Source organism: Ruditapes philippinarum, unplaced genomic scaffold (assembly GCF_026571515.1).
Source record: "Ruditapes philippinarum isolate M1 unplaced genomic scaffold, ASM2657151v2 ctg1083_1_1_1_1, whole genome shotgun sequence".
NCBI lineage: Eukaryota > Metazoa > Mollusca > Bivalvia > Venerida > Veneridae > Ruditapes > Ruditapes philippinarum.
In genome coordinates this window covers 1-15,332 of record NW_026859103.1, presented here as the reverse complement: position 1 = coordinate 15,332, position 15,332 = coordinate 1, and the positions used below count along the sequence as shown (strand labels likewise).

Sequence of the window (15,332 nt, the reverse complement as noted above, 5' to 3'; positions counted from 1 at the left end):
TGTTAAGATGAATTGTATTAATATTATTATTTTCATGTGTATGCTATGCCTCTTTATGTAATGTACGTTTATATGCTATAGCTCATATTGTCATGTGTGTACATGAATTGAGTTCTGAAATAAATAAATAAACAAGCTTACCTTGGACAGTCATCTGTAGCTATTTTACTCAGATAATTACTGTGTTAATTACGTAGTAGATTGATATTGATATTAGTGTAAGATAATAGATTTTATTAGTATTTAAAATGTACATATAGATAAACTTTATATATTATATATTTGAAAAAAAAAATAAGATTACGAATGCTATTCGAAAATCAGAGTAGTTTTTGATTTTATTTTGTTTTCAAAGTTTGTCTTTCTGGGGACGCAGGTATTCTTTGATTCATCAGGAATTCCATATCGTTCTATATAAACTCCTGAATCTTTCGGCTCTATTCGTACAGCGTTCGGTGAAGCCATAGCTGGGTCTTCAGGAAAGTAGTTATAAGGTTGTAATAAGAAGCTAGGTGAGAGGCCCGTTGTAGTTGTAAGAGGCAAATCTTCCTTGTGTGGGATATGATGAACACCTAGTGTCACCCACAGAACAAGATCCTGAAAATAGTATTAAAAGTATGTCCATGAAGTAACCGGGCTAACGGGCTAGCAGTCTAGCGGGCTAACAGTATGAACTGAGCGGGCTAGCAGTCTAACAGTGTGAACTGGGCGGGCAAGCAGTCTAGCGGGTTAACAGTGTGAACTGGGCGGGCTAGCAGTATAGCGGGCTAACAGTGTGAACTGGGCGGGCTGGCGGGCCAGCGGGCTAAAATCTAAAACTTTATTTATTGAACATAAAAATGTTATGATACATTACCTGGCAGTGTGAAGTGGGCGGGCTAACAGTGTAGCGGGCTAGCAGTGTGAACTGGGCGGGCTGGCGGGCCAGCGGGCTAAAATCTAAAACTTTATTGATTGTACATAAAAATGTTATGATACATTACCTGGCAGTGTGAAGTGGGCGGGCTAACAGTGTAGCGGGCTAGCAGTGTGAACTGGGCGGGCTTGCGGGCCAGCGGGCTAAAATCTAAAACTTTCTTGATTGAACATAAAAATGTTATGATACATTACCTGGCAGTGTGAAGTGGGCGGGCGAACAGTGTAGCGGGATAGCAGTGTGAACTGGGCGGGCTGGCGGGCCAGCGGGCTAAAATCTAAAACTTTATTGATTCAACATAAAAATGTTATGATACATTGCCTGGCAGTGTGAAGTGGGCGGGCTAACAGTGTAGCGGGCTAGCAGTGTGAACTGGGCGGGCTGGCGGGCCAGCGGGCTAAAATCTAAAACTTTATTGATTCAACATTAAAACCTAATGATACATTACCTGGCAGTGTGAAGTGGGCGGGCTAACAGTGTAAAGGGCTAGCAGTGTGAACTGGGCGGGCTGGCGGGCCAACGGGCTAAAATCTAAAACTTTATTGATTGAACATAAAAACGTTATGATACATTACCTGGCAGTGTGAAGTGGGCGGGCTAACAGTGTAGCAGTGTGAACTGGGCGGGCTGGCGGGCCAGCGGGCTAAAATCTAAAACTTTATTGATTCAACATTAAAACTCATGATACATTTCCTAGCAATGTGAATTGGACGGGCTGACAGTGTAGCGGGCTAGCAGTGTGAACTGGGCGGGCTGGCGGGCCAGCGGGCTAGAATCTAAAACTTTATTGATTCAACATTAAAACCTCATGATACATTTCCTAGCAGTGTGAATTGGACGGGCTGACAGTGTAGCGGGCAAGCAGTGTGAACTGGGCGGGCTGGCGGGCCAGCGGGCTAAAATCTAAAACTTTATTGATTCAACATTAAAACCTCATGATACATTACCCGGCAGTGTGAAGTGGGCGGGCTAACAGTGTAAAGGGCTAGCAGTGTGAACTGGGCGGGCTGGCGGGCCAACGGGCTTAAATCTAAAACTGTATTGATTGAACATAAAAACGTTATGATACATTTCCTGGCAGTGTGAAGTGGGCGGGCTAACAGTGTAGCGGGCTAGCAGTGTGAACTGGGCGGGCTGGCGGGCCAGCGGGCTAAAATCTAAAACTTTATTGATTCAACATTAAAACCTCATGATACATTTCCTAGCAGTGTGAATTGGACGGGCTGACAGTGTAGCGGGCTAGCAGTGTGAACTGGGCGGGCTGGCGGGCCAGCGGGCTAAAATCTAAAACTTTATTGATTCAACATTAAAACCTCATGATACATTACCTGGCAGTGTGAAGTGGGCGGGCTAACAGTGCAGCGGGCTAGCAGTGTGAACTGGGCGGGCTGGCGGCCAGCGGGCTAAAATCTAAAACTTTATTGATTGAACATTAAAACCTCATGATACATTACCTGGCAGTGTGAAGTGGGCGGCTAACAGTGTGGCGGGCTAGCAGTGTGAACTGGGCGGGCTGGCGGGCCAGCGGGCTAAACTTTAAAAACTTAATTGAATCAACATAAAAACCTTACTATACATTTCCTAGCTGTATAAGCTTGGTGAGCTAACAGTGTAATGTGCTAGCAGTCTAGTGGTCTAAATTCCATACTTAATTATTTTAACACTAAAGCGTTATGATGCATTTGTTAGCAGTGTGAACTCGGCGGGCTAACAATGATTGTTTCATATAGTATACACGACCCTTGAGAGTACACTAAATGGTTTTAAAATCCGTATTGATATTTAAGTGATGCATGGTATACAGAAAAAACGATCTTAACTGAAACAGAAAAAAAAAACACTGCAACATAAGATTTTAGTAGTAGGGCAGTCAAATGTAGAACCTCATGTAGTGAAGCAGAAGATGAACCAGAGGTACATACATAGGTGTATACTTCGTGCAATGACAGAAGCTTGTCCATAAACATAAGGACATCTAGGAATCTGGCGATTTATTTAGGAGCGGATCTGTGGTCTGGTGGTTAAATACATACATTTGTATATATAATCAAGGGGTTTGAGTTCGACCCCCTCTCCTCCCTAACATTACCAACAGTCTTTCGGATGGGACTTTAAAGCGAGGTGCCGTTTATCGGTGCATTACACCTGACACATAAAAGATCCAGGTATGCTTCTGAAATGGGCCATATTCTGTACTTCCTGCACTATATTACGAATGTCAAATTGTGAAAAACCACAAAGCGACGGCATACTTATACCGACAGATGTACCATCAGAGTTTCCTCACTATGTCTTATTGCAGCTCTGAGTTCGAGGCTACCATAGTGATTACATGTATTTTCATGTAAGGACGTTAACCAACTAGCTTGCAGAATGTGGGTGGTTATACCAAGAACTGGTGTCCGCCTGAGCCTGAAAGTTGTCCGAAATGGCACCTGGGTCTGAATCGTACAAAATGGAGGAGAGGTTAACAATCCGTCCAGATGATCAAAATTGATGTTTGCATTTTTGGAATGAGTTTGCATTTCGTAAAAATCCCACAATTTTAGGATCTTATCCTCAACCATTAGCCTACTGATTTACGGCAGATTATAACATAGTGATATAGATTCAGAAATTGCGGAAAATGCCGCAAAACTGGGAATCAATGACAGCAAGTATGTTGATTGAGATATTTCATTGTCGGTATATTTGTCACATTTTTTATTTCATAATTATGTTCGGATAAACCAACAACTATCATTTCACTACTGTCCATAAACAAAACTAAAACAAAAATTTTGATATGTGGTGTTGCCATGACAACGAGAAGTTATCTAGAGTTCACTCTATTTCTTTGTCCGTTCAAAGCAGAAAATTGGATTATGTTATTACTTTTAAACAGATTGAATATATATCACCAGTCTATGACTATTCGGTTTATATAGTACATTTGTTAATTTACAATATCAGGAGGTGAGCTGTGGTGGGTAGGGAACCAAAGGGTGTATCCACACTCGACGTGTTTTGCCAGTGACCGTTAGGCACCGGAGACCCGTGCTGGGCGATACTAAACTGCTGACGAATTAGCTGAATAATATAGAATGTATAGGAAACTGCTGACAAGGATTATCGAAAACGCTGACCAGTTAGATAAAAGAAGGGAAAACAACAATGAAGGTGTTCAAATTGCCGTTGGTGATATTATAGGCGAGGTCGAGAAATACTTGATAAGATGTTTTTCAAGATGACAATATTACAAAATGATAAATATTTATTATAAAAATTTCAATTGATATATTTCTCAATTTCTGTTGATATAATATTTTATTTTAGTACCTTAATGACTTTTCTTCTGTGTGTTTTATATTGGTTATAAATTTTAAAAATGTAGTCAAATATGATGTATGAAAAATCATATTTTTTTCAAGTATGTATAAGCTATGCATCATAGGTTAAAATATATACATGTACTTATATGTAATGTACATTTTAACAACATATAATTATTATGTCGTATCAATGGATTTATATATATATATATATATATATTATATAATATATATATATATATATATATATATATATATATATATATATATATATATATATATATATATAAAAAAGTATGTTTTGGGAAATGCAGAGTACAAAGTTCGTTAATTTTAATACGTTTATTTCTGTTAGCGCTTTTAATGTTGTACACATATCTTCAGACAGTAACGTATACGTTACTGTCTGAAGATATGTGAAAACATTTGAAAGCGCTAACAGAAATAAACGTATTAAAATTAACGAACTTTGTACTCTGCATTTCCCAAAACATACTTTTTTATATATATATATATATATATAAATCCGTGGTCGTAATTTAGACAAATATGAAATAAAGTGATTTTCTGTCTGTCTTAATTTGTTGTTCGTATAATTGTATAAGTAATATTGAACAAAAAATTAATAATGACCTAATTGTTATAGTTAATTAGCCTTTTATTACATTATAAACAACCAATGTTTCTAACAGATATCCAAATTAAATTGATAATTCATTTTTATATTTTTTTAAAAAATTATCTTTTAAACGTTTTATTCATTGTATTGATTTTTCATGTTTGTTCATTCGTTGAACTAATGTATTATACTAAACTTTGTTGGCTTGTGTATGGAATATATAGAATATTATTATTTATGTTGCATGTTGTCAGTAAGAATGCATAAGGGCTCGTGAAAAATTTTTCGGAAATTTTCGAAAGGTTTTTAACCTTTTATATATATATATATATTACTTGTTCCCACTGACATTTCTTAATATATTTTTTGAAAAAATAACTTTTGCATAATATTTGAGATTGTTATAAGTATAAGGTTATTGTTTATTTTTTTAATTTTAAGGAACTTATTGCAAGCCACGCCAAAAAGCGCAGGCATAAGTTCTATCAAATTGAAAATATAATACAATGTACGATATTAACAAACTCGCATTTTCTTGAATTTTCTTGTCAAAAGCCCGTATTGAAAAAAAATGAAAAATCAGAATTATTTGATCACAAGAAGCAACTGTTGCCATCGGCGCAGAAACTTTTTATTTAATAAAAAGACGACAAAAACTCTTATGGTTATATATTTATTTTTTAACCCTTTAAATGACGTTTTATCGGAGTTTTCATAATATAGGCATATAGGCAAAATTAAAACTGTTCAACTAGGGAATTTCTTTAAACTTAATTGGCATGTTGTTAAAAATATGATAACAGAAAAACATTTTTTGCAAAAAAAGTGAATTCTGGGGTCAACCGTTCTCGAGTTTTTGATCAGTTGTATATCAAATACGGCGCCCAACAAGACCGGTTGATCAGGTTTCGACAATGTTCCCGGTGGCTTGGACACTAGAATCATACTCAGTGGTTGGGCAGTAAACAAGTGGTAGATTCTTGGCAGACGGCGCGAATGGGCACCGACTGATGTGGAATCTACGATGTTCGCCCCAAAGGGGCTGAGTATACTCGGTCAAAGCACTTAAATTAAGTGTTAATGTCTGTAAGTTTGTTTCAGCCGCCGGAATTAGGAGTTTTAAAAAAAATGTCTAGATTTTTGCTATTAAAACAAAAGATGCCAGTTCCATAACCATCCCTGGTTGGTTGAGACGCATGGTTTAAATTTAATACGGAATATTTGACAGGAAGTGACCCCAGAACAATCTTGACCCAATTCACACTGCTAGGAAATGTATCACGAGTTTTTAATGTTTGAATCAATAAAGTTTTAGATTTCAGCCCCTGGCCCGCCAGCCCGCGCAGTTCAACACTGCTAGCCCGCTACACTGTTAGTCCGTCCAGTTCACACTGCTAGCCCGCTACACTGTCAGCCCGTCCAATTCACACTGCTAGGAAATCTATCATGAGGTTTTAATGTTCAATCAATAAAGTTTTTAGATTTTAGCCGCGCTGGCCCGCCAGCCCGCCCAGTTCACACTGCTAGCCCGCTACACTGTTAGCCGTTGCCGCCCACTTCACACTGCCAGGTAAATGTAATCATAACGTTTTTATGATCAATCAATAAAGTTTTAGATTTTAGGCCCGCTGGCCCCGCCAGCCCGCCCAGTTCACACAGTTAGCCCGCTACACTGTCAGCCCGTCCAATTCACACTGCCAGGTAATGTATCATAACATTTTTATGTTCAATCAATAAAGTTTTAGATTTTAGCCCGTTGGCCCGCCAGCCCGCCCAGTTCACACTGAAATATCTAGCTAGCCCGCTACACTGTCAGCCCGTCCCAATTCACACTGCTAGGAGAATGTATCATGAGGTTTTAATGTTCAATCAATAAAGTTTTAGATTTTAGCCCGCTGGCCCGCCAGCCCGCCAATTCACACTGCTAGCGACCGCTACACTGTTAGCCCGCCCACTTCACACTGCCAGGTAATGTGTCATAACGTTTCAAATGTTGAATCAATAAAGTTTTAGATTTTTAGCCCGCTGGCCCGCCAGCCCGCCCAGTTCACACTGCTTAGTCGCATCCGCTACAACTGTTTATGCCCGCCCACTTCACACTGCCAGGTAATGTATCATAACATTTTTTATGTTCAATCAATAAAGTTTTTTAGATTTTTAGCCCGCTGGCCCGCCAGCCGCCAAGTTCACACTGCTAGCCCGCAAACACTGTTAGCCCGCCCACTTCACACTGCGAGGTAATGTGTCATAACGTTTTCCATGTTGAATCAATAAAGTTTTAGATTTTAGCCCGCTGGCCCCACCAGCCCGCCCAGTTTCACACTGCAATATCCCCGCTACACTGTTAGCCCGCCCACTTCACACTGCCAGGTAATGTATCATAACATTTTTATGTTCAATCAATAAATTTTTAGATTTTAGCCCCGCTGGCCCACCAGCCGCCCCCAGTTCACACTGCTAATCCGCTACACTGTTTAGCCCGCCCACACTTCACACTGCCAGGTAAATGTATCATAACATTTTTATGGTTCAATCAATAAAGTTTTAGATTTTTCCCGCTGGCCCCGCCAGCCCGCCAAGTTCACCACTGCTAGGGCCCGCTACATGCTAGCCCGCCCACTTTCAACCTGCCAGGTAATGTATCATAACGTTTTTCAAATGTTGAATCAATAAAGTTTTGATTTAAGCCCGCTGGCCCCGCCAGCCCGCCCAGTTCACACTGCTAGCCCGCTACACTTTTTAGCCCGCCCACTTCACTCTGCCAGGTTAATGTTATCATTTAACATTTTTTTGTTGAATCAATAAAGTTTTAGATTTTAGCCGCGCTGGCCCGCCAAGCCCGCCCAGTTCACACTGCTAGCCCCGCTACAATCTGTATAGCCCCCCACTTCACCACTGCCAGCGTAATGTATCATAACATTTTTTATGTTCAATAAAATAAAGTTTTAGATTTTAGCCCGCTGGCCTGCCAGCCCGCCCAGTTCACACAGTTAGCCCGCTAGACTGCTAGCCCGCCCAGTTCACACTGTTAGCCCGCGCTAGACTGCTAAGCCCGCTCAGTTCATACTGTTAGCCCGCTAGGACTGCTAGCCGTTAGCCCGCGTACTTCACGGACATATTAAAAGTTAGACAATTTCTGCATAAATATATCTCTTTCATGTGTTACAAAACTATGAAAAGAATAAAATATATATAAATATATATTTATTTTATACAGTAAGAGTATTTTAAATTATTCCAGAATATTTGATAAAATATATAAATAATTCATTCTGTACCAGTTACTTAAACCAAATCTTTAACTTGACCTACCCTCAGACACTGTTATCTAATGTACCATATTTTGGACAGTTTAGTGTGCATGATCTTTCCCATGATCGCAGAGTAATAAATGTCATTAACGATAAAAGTATTCAAACGTCTTATCAGACTTAATGTATAACATTAAATACGCAGTTTTAATTTGGAAATAAAATAAGTCACTTGACATTGTTTAGTTCAATTTGAAAAATGATTTATGTGTGTACAGTTTAAAATACGCAGGGTTTTTTCCAACAGTTTCATGGTATATATACAAATAATATACCAATAAAGTAATATACGCGATAAAGGCATAAATTGTTGAAAATAGATTGGGATCGAAATTGATATTTAAATAATCAAAATATTTAAATATCTGAAATTAATTTTCAGACCTTGCATCATTACAAAAAATTGTTAAATCCTTTTTTGGTCCAAGTGTCATGCCATAGGCATTAAAAATGTATTTTCAGCATAGTACGTTGTGCTCCTAAAATGTCTCTCAAAAATGTGTTGCATTATCAGAAGGGCAGTGTCAAATCGGCAATCGGTAAAATTATAGTGATTTAGTATCTTTAATGAGTCAAAGAACTACTTTATTCATATTTTGCTACTTTACGACACACTTGTATACATTTAACATATCATGTTAAACATCGTACATGCTCAAATATATCATTAAAACACTATAAAAACACATTATTATTTGATATTTCTAAAGAATTTAAATTACTGAGTCATAATGTGTCTTTAAAAGTGGAGTCAAATAAATAATGAAATAAGGAAATGAGACTGACTGTGGTGGTCTTAATAGTGGATTAGAACGTTTGTCCAAATTGAGCAAGACATGACTATATCATGAAATAAATCGATTTCAACAGCGGGGTGTCTTAATACCAGGATGGTCTTAAAAACGGTTTCTAATATAATAATTGATAATTTGACATAGCATATATAGGTGACAGATAAAACAAGTTATCATTCATCACACCCTGAACTGATAATGTCAGGAATATTTTACGAGTTTTTTTGAAATTGCGCGTATGTAATAAATGAGGAAAAATCATCAACGCCTAAACTGACCAAGAACTAGTGTACAAATTTCAGATCATTCTTTTACATGTACTCCGTTTCCAAGGAATAATCAATTTATTGTGCAAATTGACACTAAAATGAAAAGCGTTGCAAATCGTTACTCAAATCGCCTAAGAAATTTAATATAAATCGATTATCAATTTTCTACCGAGTATATCTATTACATAGCTTTTAGTCATTACTTTTATAAATGAAATTCAAATGTTATAGTTTTAGGCTATTGAACCTCAGTGGAATTATTATTATTATTATTAAAATGAACCTCGTCCGTGATGTTTTCATCATCATCTATATATCCCTGGAAGTTGACAACCTGGTTATCTGTATCAAACATGGAGTACATGGAACTGCTATGAGCTTCTGTGTCTTTCCGTTTAGTCACAGCATGCTGGTACCTCGCCCAACTTATGGCTGGTTCCTTATTATGACCTTCTGGAATAATTTGCTTTACCATACCGTTATGGATAAGTCTGAAATCAAATGAAACGTTGTCAAGTTTATTTTTGTATGTTTTGTTTTATCCCATGTAGTAAATAATTGATGTTCATTGATTTTCAACATTTGGGCCGTCCCATGAGAAAACCAACATAAAACATAGTGCAAAAACATCACATTTTTACATGTACTTTATTTTTCTTCAATTTTATGCAAAAACAATATATAAGAAGTTTTTTTTAACTATAAGTTCACAGGTATATACCCTGAAAAAAACGACTTTTTTACGTCATGATATTATAAGTAGAACGTAACGTCTAAATAAGGTAAATGAAATGGCGTTAAGATCAAAAGTACTACACTGACTGCAAGATTCTACATTTATTATAATTTGTACACAGTTTGTATACGTTTATCTACTGCGTTCTACACAGAAAATAGGAAAGAAAGAAAGAAAGAAAGAAAGAAAGAAAGAAAGAAAGAAAGAAAGAAGAAAGAAAGAAAGAAAGAAAGGAAAGAAGGAAGGAAGAAAGAAAGGAAGGAAGGAAGAAAGAAAGAACTGCTCTAATGGATCAGTAACTTTAATAGAAGAAGGGAGATGTGGGATAGTATTGTGTACAAATTCTTTATGTGAAAGGAGTTTTGCAGAGAAGTCAATTGTTATATTGTAAATAAGCATAGAAAAGGAGGTAACTCTTCAGTACATATTGGAAGTATTTGCAGTATGCGGTGAAGAGTTGTCTCCCCTTTCATTACGTTATTCTTAACAGAATATCCATAGAGTTTATGTTTTACAATTTGTAATTGAAATGTTGTATATCTTTTGTATGGATGAGACTTTAATAAAGATAAGACCGAACATATCTTTGTAGTCGAAAATCCATCGCCCGGGGATAAACAGACCTCAAACTGTGTTACGGAATCTCTCCAAGCTCTAAAGAGCTGTGATCTTATAGTCAATTGTCTTCTTAACTTGTTACATGTTATGGTTGTTCGCGTACTTAAAGCTAGGATAAAAAGATAGTTAGTAGTTGGTGAAAAAAATAACACAATTAATGATTGTAAACAATTTTTAAAGCATTCTGATGAAATATAACGGTTTAAAAACAAATTATTTGCAAAATGTGCGATGTAGAAGATTATGAAAACAGATTATTTTCAATTGCTGTTATGTAATGATTAATCCATTTTTTATTTTTAAAGCCCGTTAATCGAAAAATCACTGTTAAAGTGGCCGTTTGTGTTTAAAATATGACGCTTATGATCGTTGTACTTTGTCCGTGTTAATGTATTTATTTATCATTACAAAAATATCATTAACCATGATGTCATGTTAAGTAAAAAAGGAGCTTAAAAAGACATGATTGTAGCAGGCTTAATATCCCTGTAGTGATAAAAGTCGTACTCACAACGCTTGCATTCTTGCTATTGAAAGTAAATGTATCTTTCCTTAATATAATACTGTAATATTTGAATAACAATTATTTCAAATAATTTAAATAAATGAGATGCAGACATTATGAGTTTTATTGCCAAACTGTGTAACTGTTAAACATTTATAAATACTTAGCATTTACATAACTGCATTGCGAATGTCGATCTTTCTATATGAAAAGATAAATACACATTTTCTACTTAAAATAAAATTATTCAAAAAATAAGTGAAGCTATCGGAAATACACGAACGCATGATAGATTCTATATAAGTCACAATAAACCGCTTAGAAGAGAGCGGGCGGGCATAACGTTTCAATTCATAAATTTAATTAAATATACCTATAAATTTGAAAATGTGTAATATAATGGTTGGATGAAAACGTTTTATTAATACATGTAATTCGGTAATTTCTGTATGTGTCGAAAATGTATCACAACCCGTCCTAGATATAATGAGCAAGATGACGTGCACTGACGGTGGTAAGTAAGAATTGTGTACGCGGTAAATTGGTATATTTTAACGTCAGATTTAAATAACGTTTTCTCGCTGACGTCATTTTCTGCACTATGTTTCGTGATCACCGCCGTATGAACACATCTGCGGATGTCTCAAAAGTAAACTTTGTTTAAATGTTCAATACTGCTTAAGCCTGTGCTAGCGGATATGGACAATAGCTCGCACTTTCCAGTACTGTCCATGAACAGGCACAATCAAACCGAGCCTGCACTAGTTTTGGACTTTCCTTAGGGATTCTATTTATCTCTGTTTTGTATCATAGTTTAGGGACCTTTCTGTTGAAAATGTGACAGAGTTAAATCGTATACACGTACATGCACAGTGAGTTAACTGGAGTGCAGAGTATAAGTTACCCGCACTCCAGAGCATGCCCATTGATTGGTTCATTTTGTCCGGGGTTTACATATTGTGACGACAGAGAAAGGGATAGCGATGGAAATGTCATATTCAGATTCTCGTTCATTGGTTACTTTTTTATGGGGTTTCATATTATGGTATCAGGGAACGTGTTTTTATGTTTGACTATGATACAATAGAGAAAGAATATCAAAACACTCGGCAATCTGATTTATACTTGGGGGCCACGCCCCGTCGTACAAATCAGATAGCCTCGTGTTTCGATGCTCTTTCTATTACTTAGAACTTCCTGGTACAGTTTAAATGTATAAAGAAGTTATAACAATTAAGATATAATCAGATTATGCAAAAATGAATTATAAATATATATTATACCGTCAACTTATACAAGATACGTATGTTTAAGTAAGAAAACATTTCAACGAACGTTGTTATCTTAAGAAACTAAAAGTGGGTGGGTGAGTGAGTTGGTGAGTAAGTGAGTGAGTGAGTGACATCAAGTAAGTAAACCTTACTGTGGGGAAAATAAAATTCAGATGCTTTTTTATGCTGAAAAAAAGTTGGATAAAAATGTTTTATTTTTTTAACTCCCCTTCCATGTCTAAATGCGAAATTTCACTTCCCCCAAATTTTTACAAAAACCCCCAACGCGAGTTTTTCTATGTGATTGCTTTCAGGGAACTTTTAAAAACTTTTTGACAAAGATGGGCTTTAAGCGTCGAACTTTGTTTAGGCTTGAAATTTATTCTATTATCATACGGCAAATTAGCTCAGGGTAGTGGAAAAAGGGAGTGTCCACCTTTTAAATTCTTCAGAGGTTCGCCTTGTTAAAAAGGGGGTAATATGTTTGGGTGCACATGTCCGTTTTCGATGTGACAATAAGGAAAAAATCTAAATATACCTGTATGCTGAAGGATTCCCGTATGTATCTCTTGTCTTATTGTTATAGAATATGTGATATTTCGGTGTTTCAAAATTAAATTTGTAAGCTGCCTCTTTCTCTGTACGCTTTATAGATTTCTCAAGATATCCTTGGCTGTAAGTAGAGTTGATTTTTCTAGAAAATTCATTTGGTGTTGTTTCTGTTTTAATATCTATAGTTTCGTATCTATTGCTTTGACCTTTTACGTCCAGATCGGCTTTAAAATGAAACATGTGTGTATGAAAGCTCGCAACAATATTTTCATGTAACTGAAATCCATATTTTTTCTCCATCTCTGAGAAAGCGTTAGTCAAAGCATAGCCTGTAGACATGCTCTTTACTTCGACGACGCCATTTTGGTAAAACCGGAAGTCGAGTACATAGTCATAATTAACCACCGTTACGATTGTCCTGAGAACTAAAAACACATTCACCATGCCTTCGTAGAATTTACCTTCGGATTCATAGTAAGAATGATGCCTTCTCAGTGGGTTTCTCCTTATTTAAATTCAAATAAGCAAAGAAGAACATTCTTTGTTACATCAGCCGGGTCTGAAAGTTTCTTGTAATTTATGCTTCGTTGTCATTAATATGTAGCGTGATTTGGACAATCACCCAGGAATTACCCCTGTGGCGATTGGTCCTATAAGTTCAGCGGAATCCATATAGTCGGAAAACCTTTGCTGGGGGCTGTGTCCAGAATAGAATACTGAAACCTCTTGGAGACCTAATTCATAAATAATTCGTTCGTTTTCAAATCTTATGTCATATACCTGTGGCCCATAAGATGTGGATAAACGAAAATCAAATGACCACTGCATATAGTTCACATGTCTTCCTTTAACTGTATATCGTTGACCGTCAGGTTGAACAAAAACAGGGCTGCGTTTATTTTTAGCTGTTTCAGGTATTTTCCCTCTCCTATGAAGAGTAGAGAAAAGTTTTTTGTCAACCGTAGGAAATGCTTGTGGAACACATTTCACACTTTTGTTTCTAAATAAGGAAGAAAGGTCATTCATTGATTTGTACTGTTTACCCTTAAACCAAACGATTTCAATGTCAACGCCAGTGTCTTTGATATCTGCCAATACGGTAAAGGCAACAGGGTGGAGAGTATAATATTCCACAGCATATGTCAGCCAATACCAAGTTTTTCTCTTTTGCTCGCCACTCGAACGCTGGGGAAAAAGATGATGCGTAATAAAATCCAATACACTTATTTCCACAGTCTTTTAATTTGGCTCCAAAAAACATGTTTGAATTAGATCCCCAAGTCGTTCGTGAACTTGATCAGTTATTGATTGTGTAACTGAACCTAGTCAGCTTCCGTCATTGGTCTGTAGAAATACGGCAAAAGATGCGTTGATTTCCTGGTAACGGCCAATGTTTTGTCGGGGTCGGGAGAGGTCCAACTACGAGCTCTTTGATTTCTTTATTCGGACTTTTTCCATGGATTACAATGACCTTAGCCTCTCTAGGTGGCCGTTCCCCTTTGTTATCCAGATGAGCAATAACAGATGTCTTGTTAGGGAGATGAAGCTCAGCAACAAACACGTAATTTGCGTTGCTCTTATTTCCTGATGGGAGCACTAAATCCAGTCCTGATTGATCATATAAGTATTTCTTTAGTCCTTTTATTCTCAGTGTCCGTAAGGTCATCGAAAAAACTCCTGGTACTTCAGGATCGTGTTCCTCTTTGAATATGTCATCTATTTGAACAAGGAACTATTCCATTATCCTCGTCACCTTCCTTTCGTAAAGCCACAAGCAAGCCAATTAGCAGACCAACGCATGTCAATCCAAGAATTACTATTGTTATTATTAAAAATACGAATGACAGACTCTCCTTTCTTGCCTTTACCAGCACCCATAATTTATTATTTTCAATTTGCTACTTGGATGTCAAGCATCAAATGAAAGTCATTTTATGAAACTTATGCAACGTATTACAGAATTATATAAGAATCAAATCAACTTTTATCCTTGACACAACAAAATAAATCTTGAGTTTGTCTGCAAAATGCAAGCTTATCTCGACGAATTTAAGTTCTATTGATCAGGCGCATTTGCGTTTACTTCATGGGTTGTTAGGATTATAAATTTCTTATCTCGATAGATACGTTGGTATTACATTATATTTAACAAACAGATCGTCGTTAAGGCAACGCCATTTTTATTCTTTTTTTATCGTAACATATGTATGTAATAAACTCATAAAATCGAAGGCTTTTTGTTGTTTTATTTTGTGTTTGTTTTTGTTTTTTCTCGACATTTATGATGAAATTGATAGATAAAATGCACACTGCAAGTCAGAAAATGTCCTATACATGTGGAAAAAATGAATAAAATGTAAAAGAAACATGTTTGCCTCTCGTGGTGTGTGTTATATTTGCATGTAACAGTTATATAATAAAATAACATTT

At 36.6% G+C, this 15,332-nt stretch overlaps 1 protein-coding gene across 1 annotated transcript; it reads right to left on the bottom strand.

The window, feature by feature from the left end:
* Window positions 1–213: 213 nt before the first annotated feature.
* On the bottom strand, window positions 214–13,399 carry LOC132755239 (putative amine oxidase [copper-containing]). The gene is made up of 3 exons (XM_060746059.1): window positions 12,889–13,399; window positions 9,504–9,711; window positions 214–597 (listed from the first exon to the last, which is right to left on the bottom strand). The coding sequence occupies exons 1-3, from the start codon at window positions 13,344–13,346 to the stop codon at window positions 310–312; spliced, it is 954 nt and encodes a 317-aa protein (XP_060602042.1). The 5' UTR covers window positions 13,347–13,399; the 3' UTR covers window positions 214–309.
* Window positions 13,400–15,332: the final 1,933 nt, after the last annotated feature.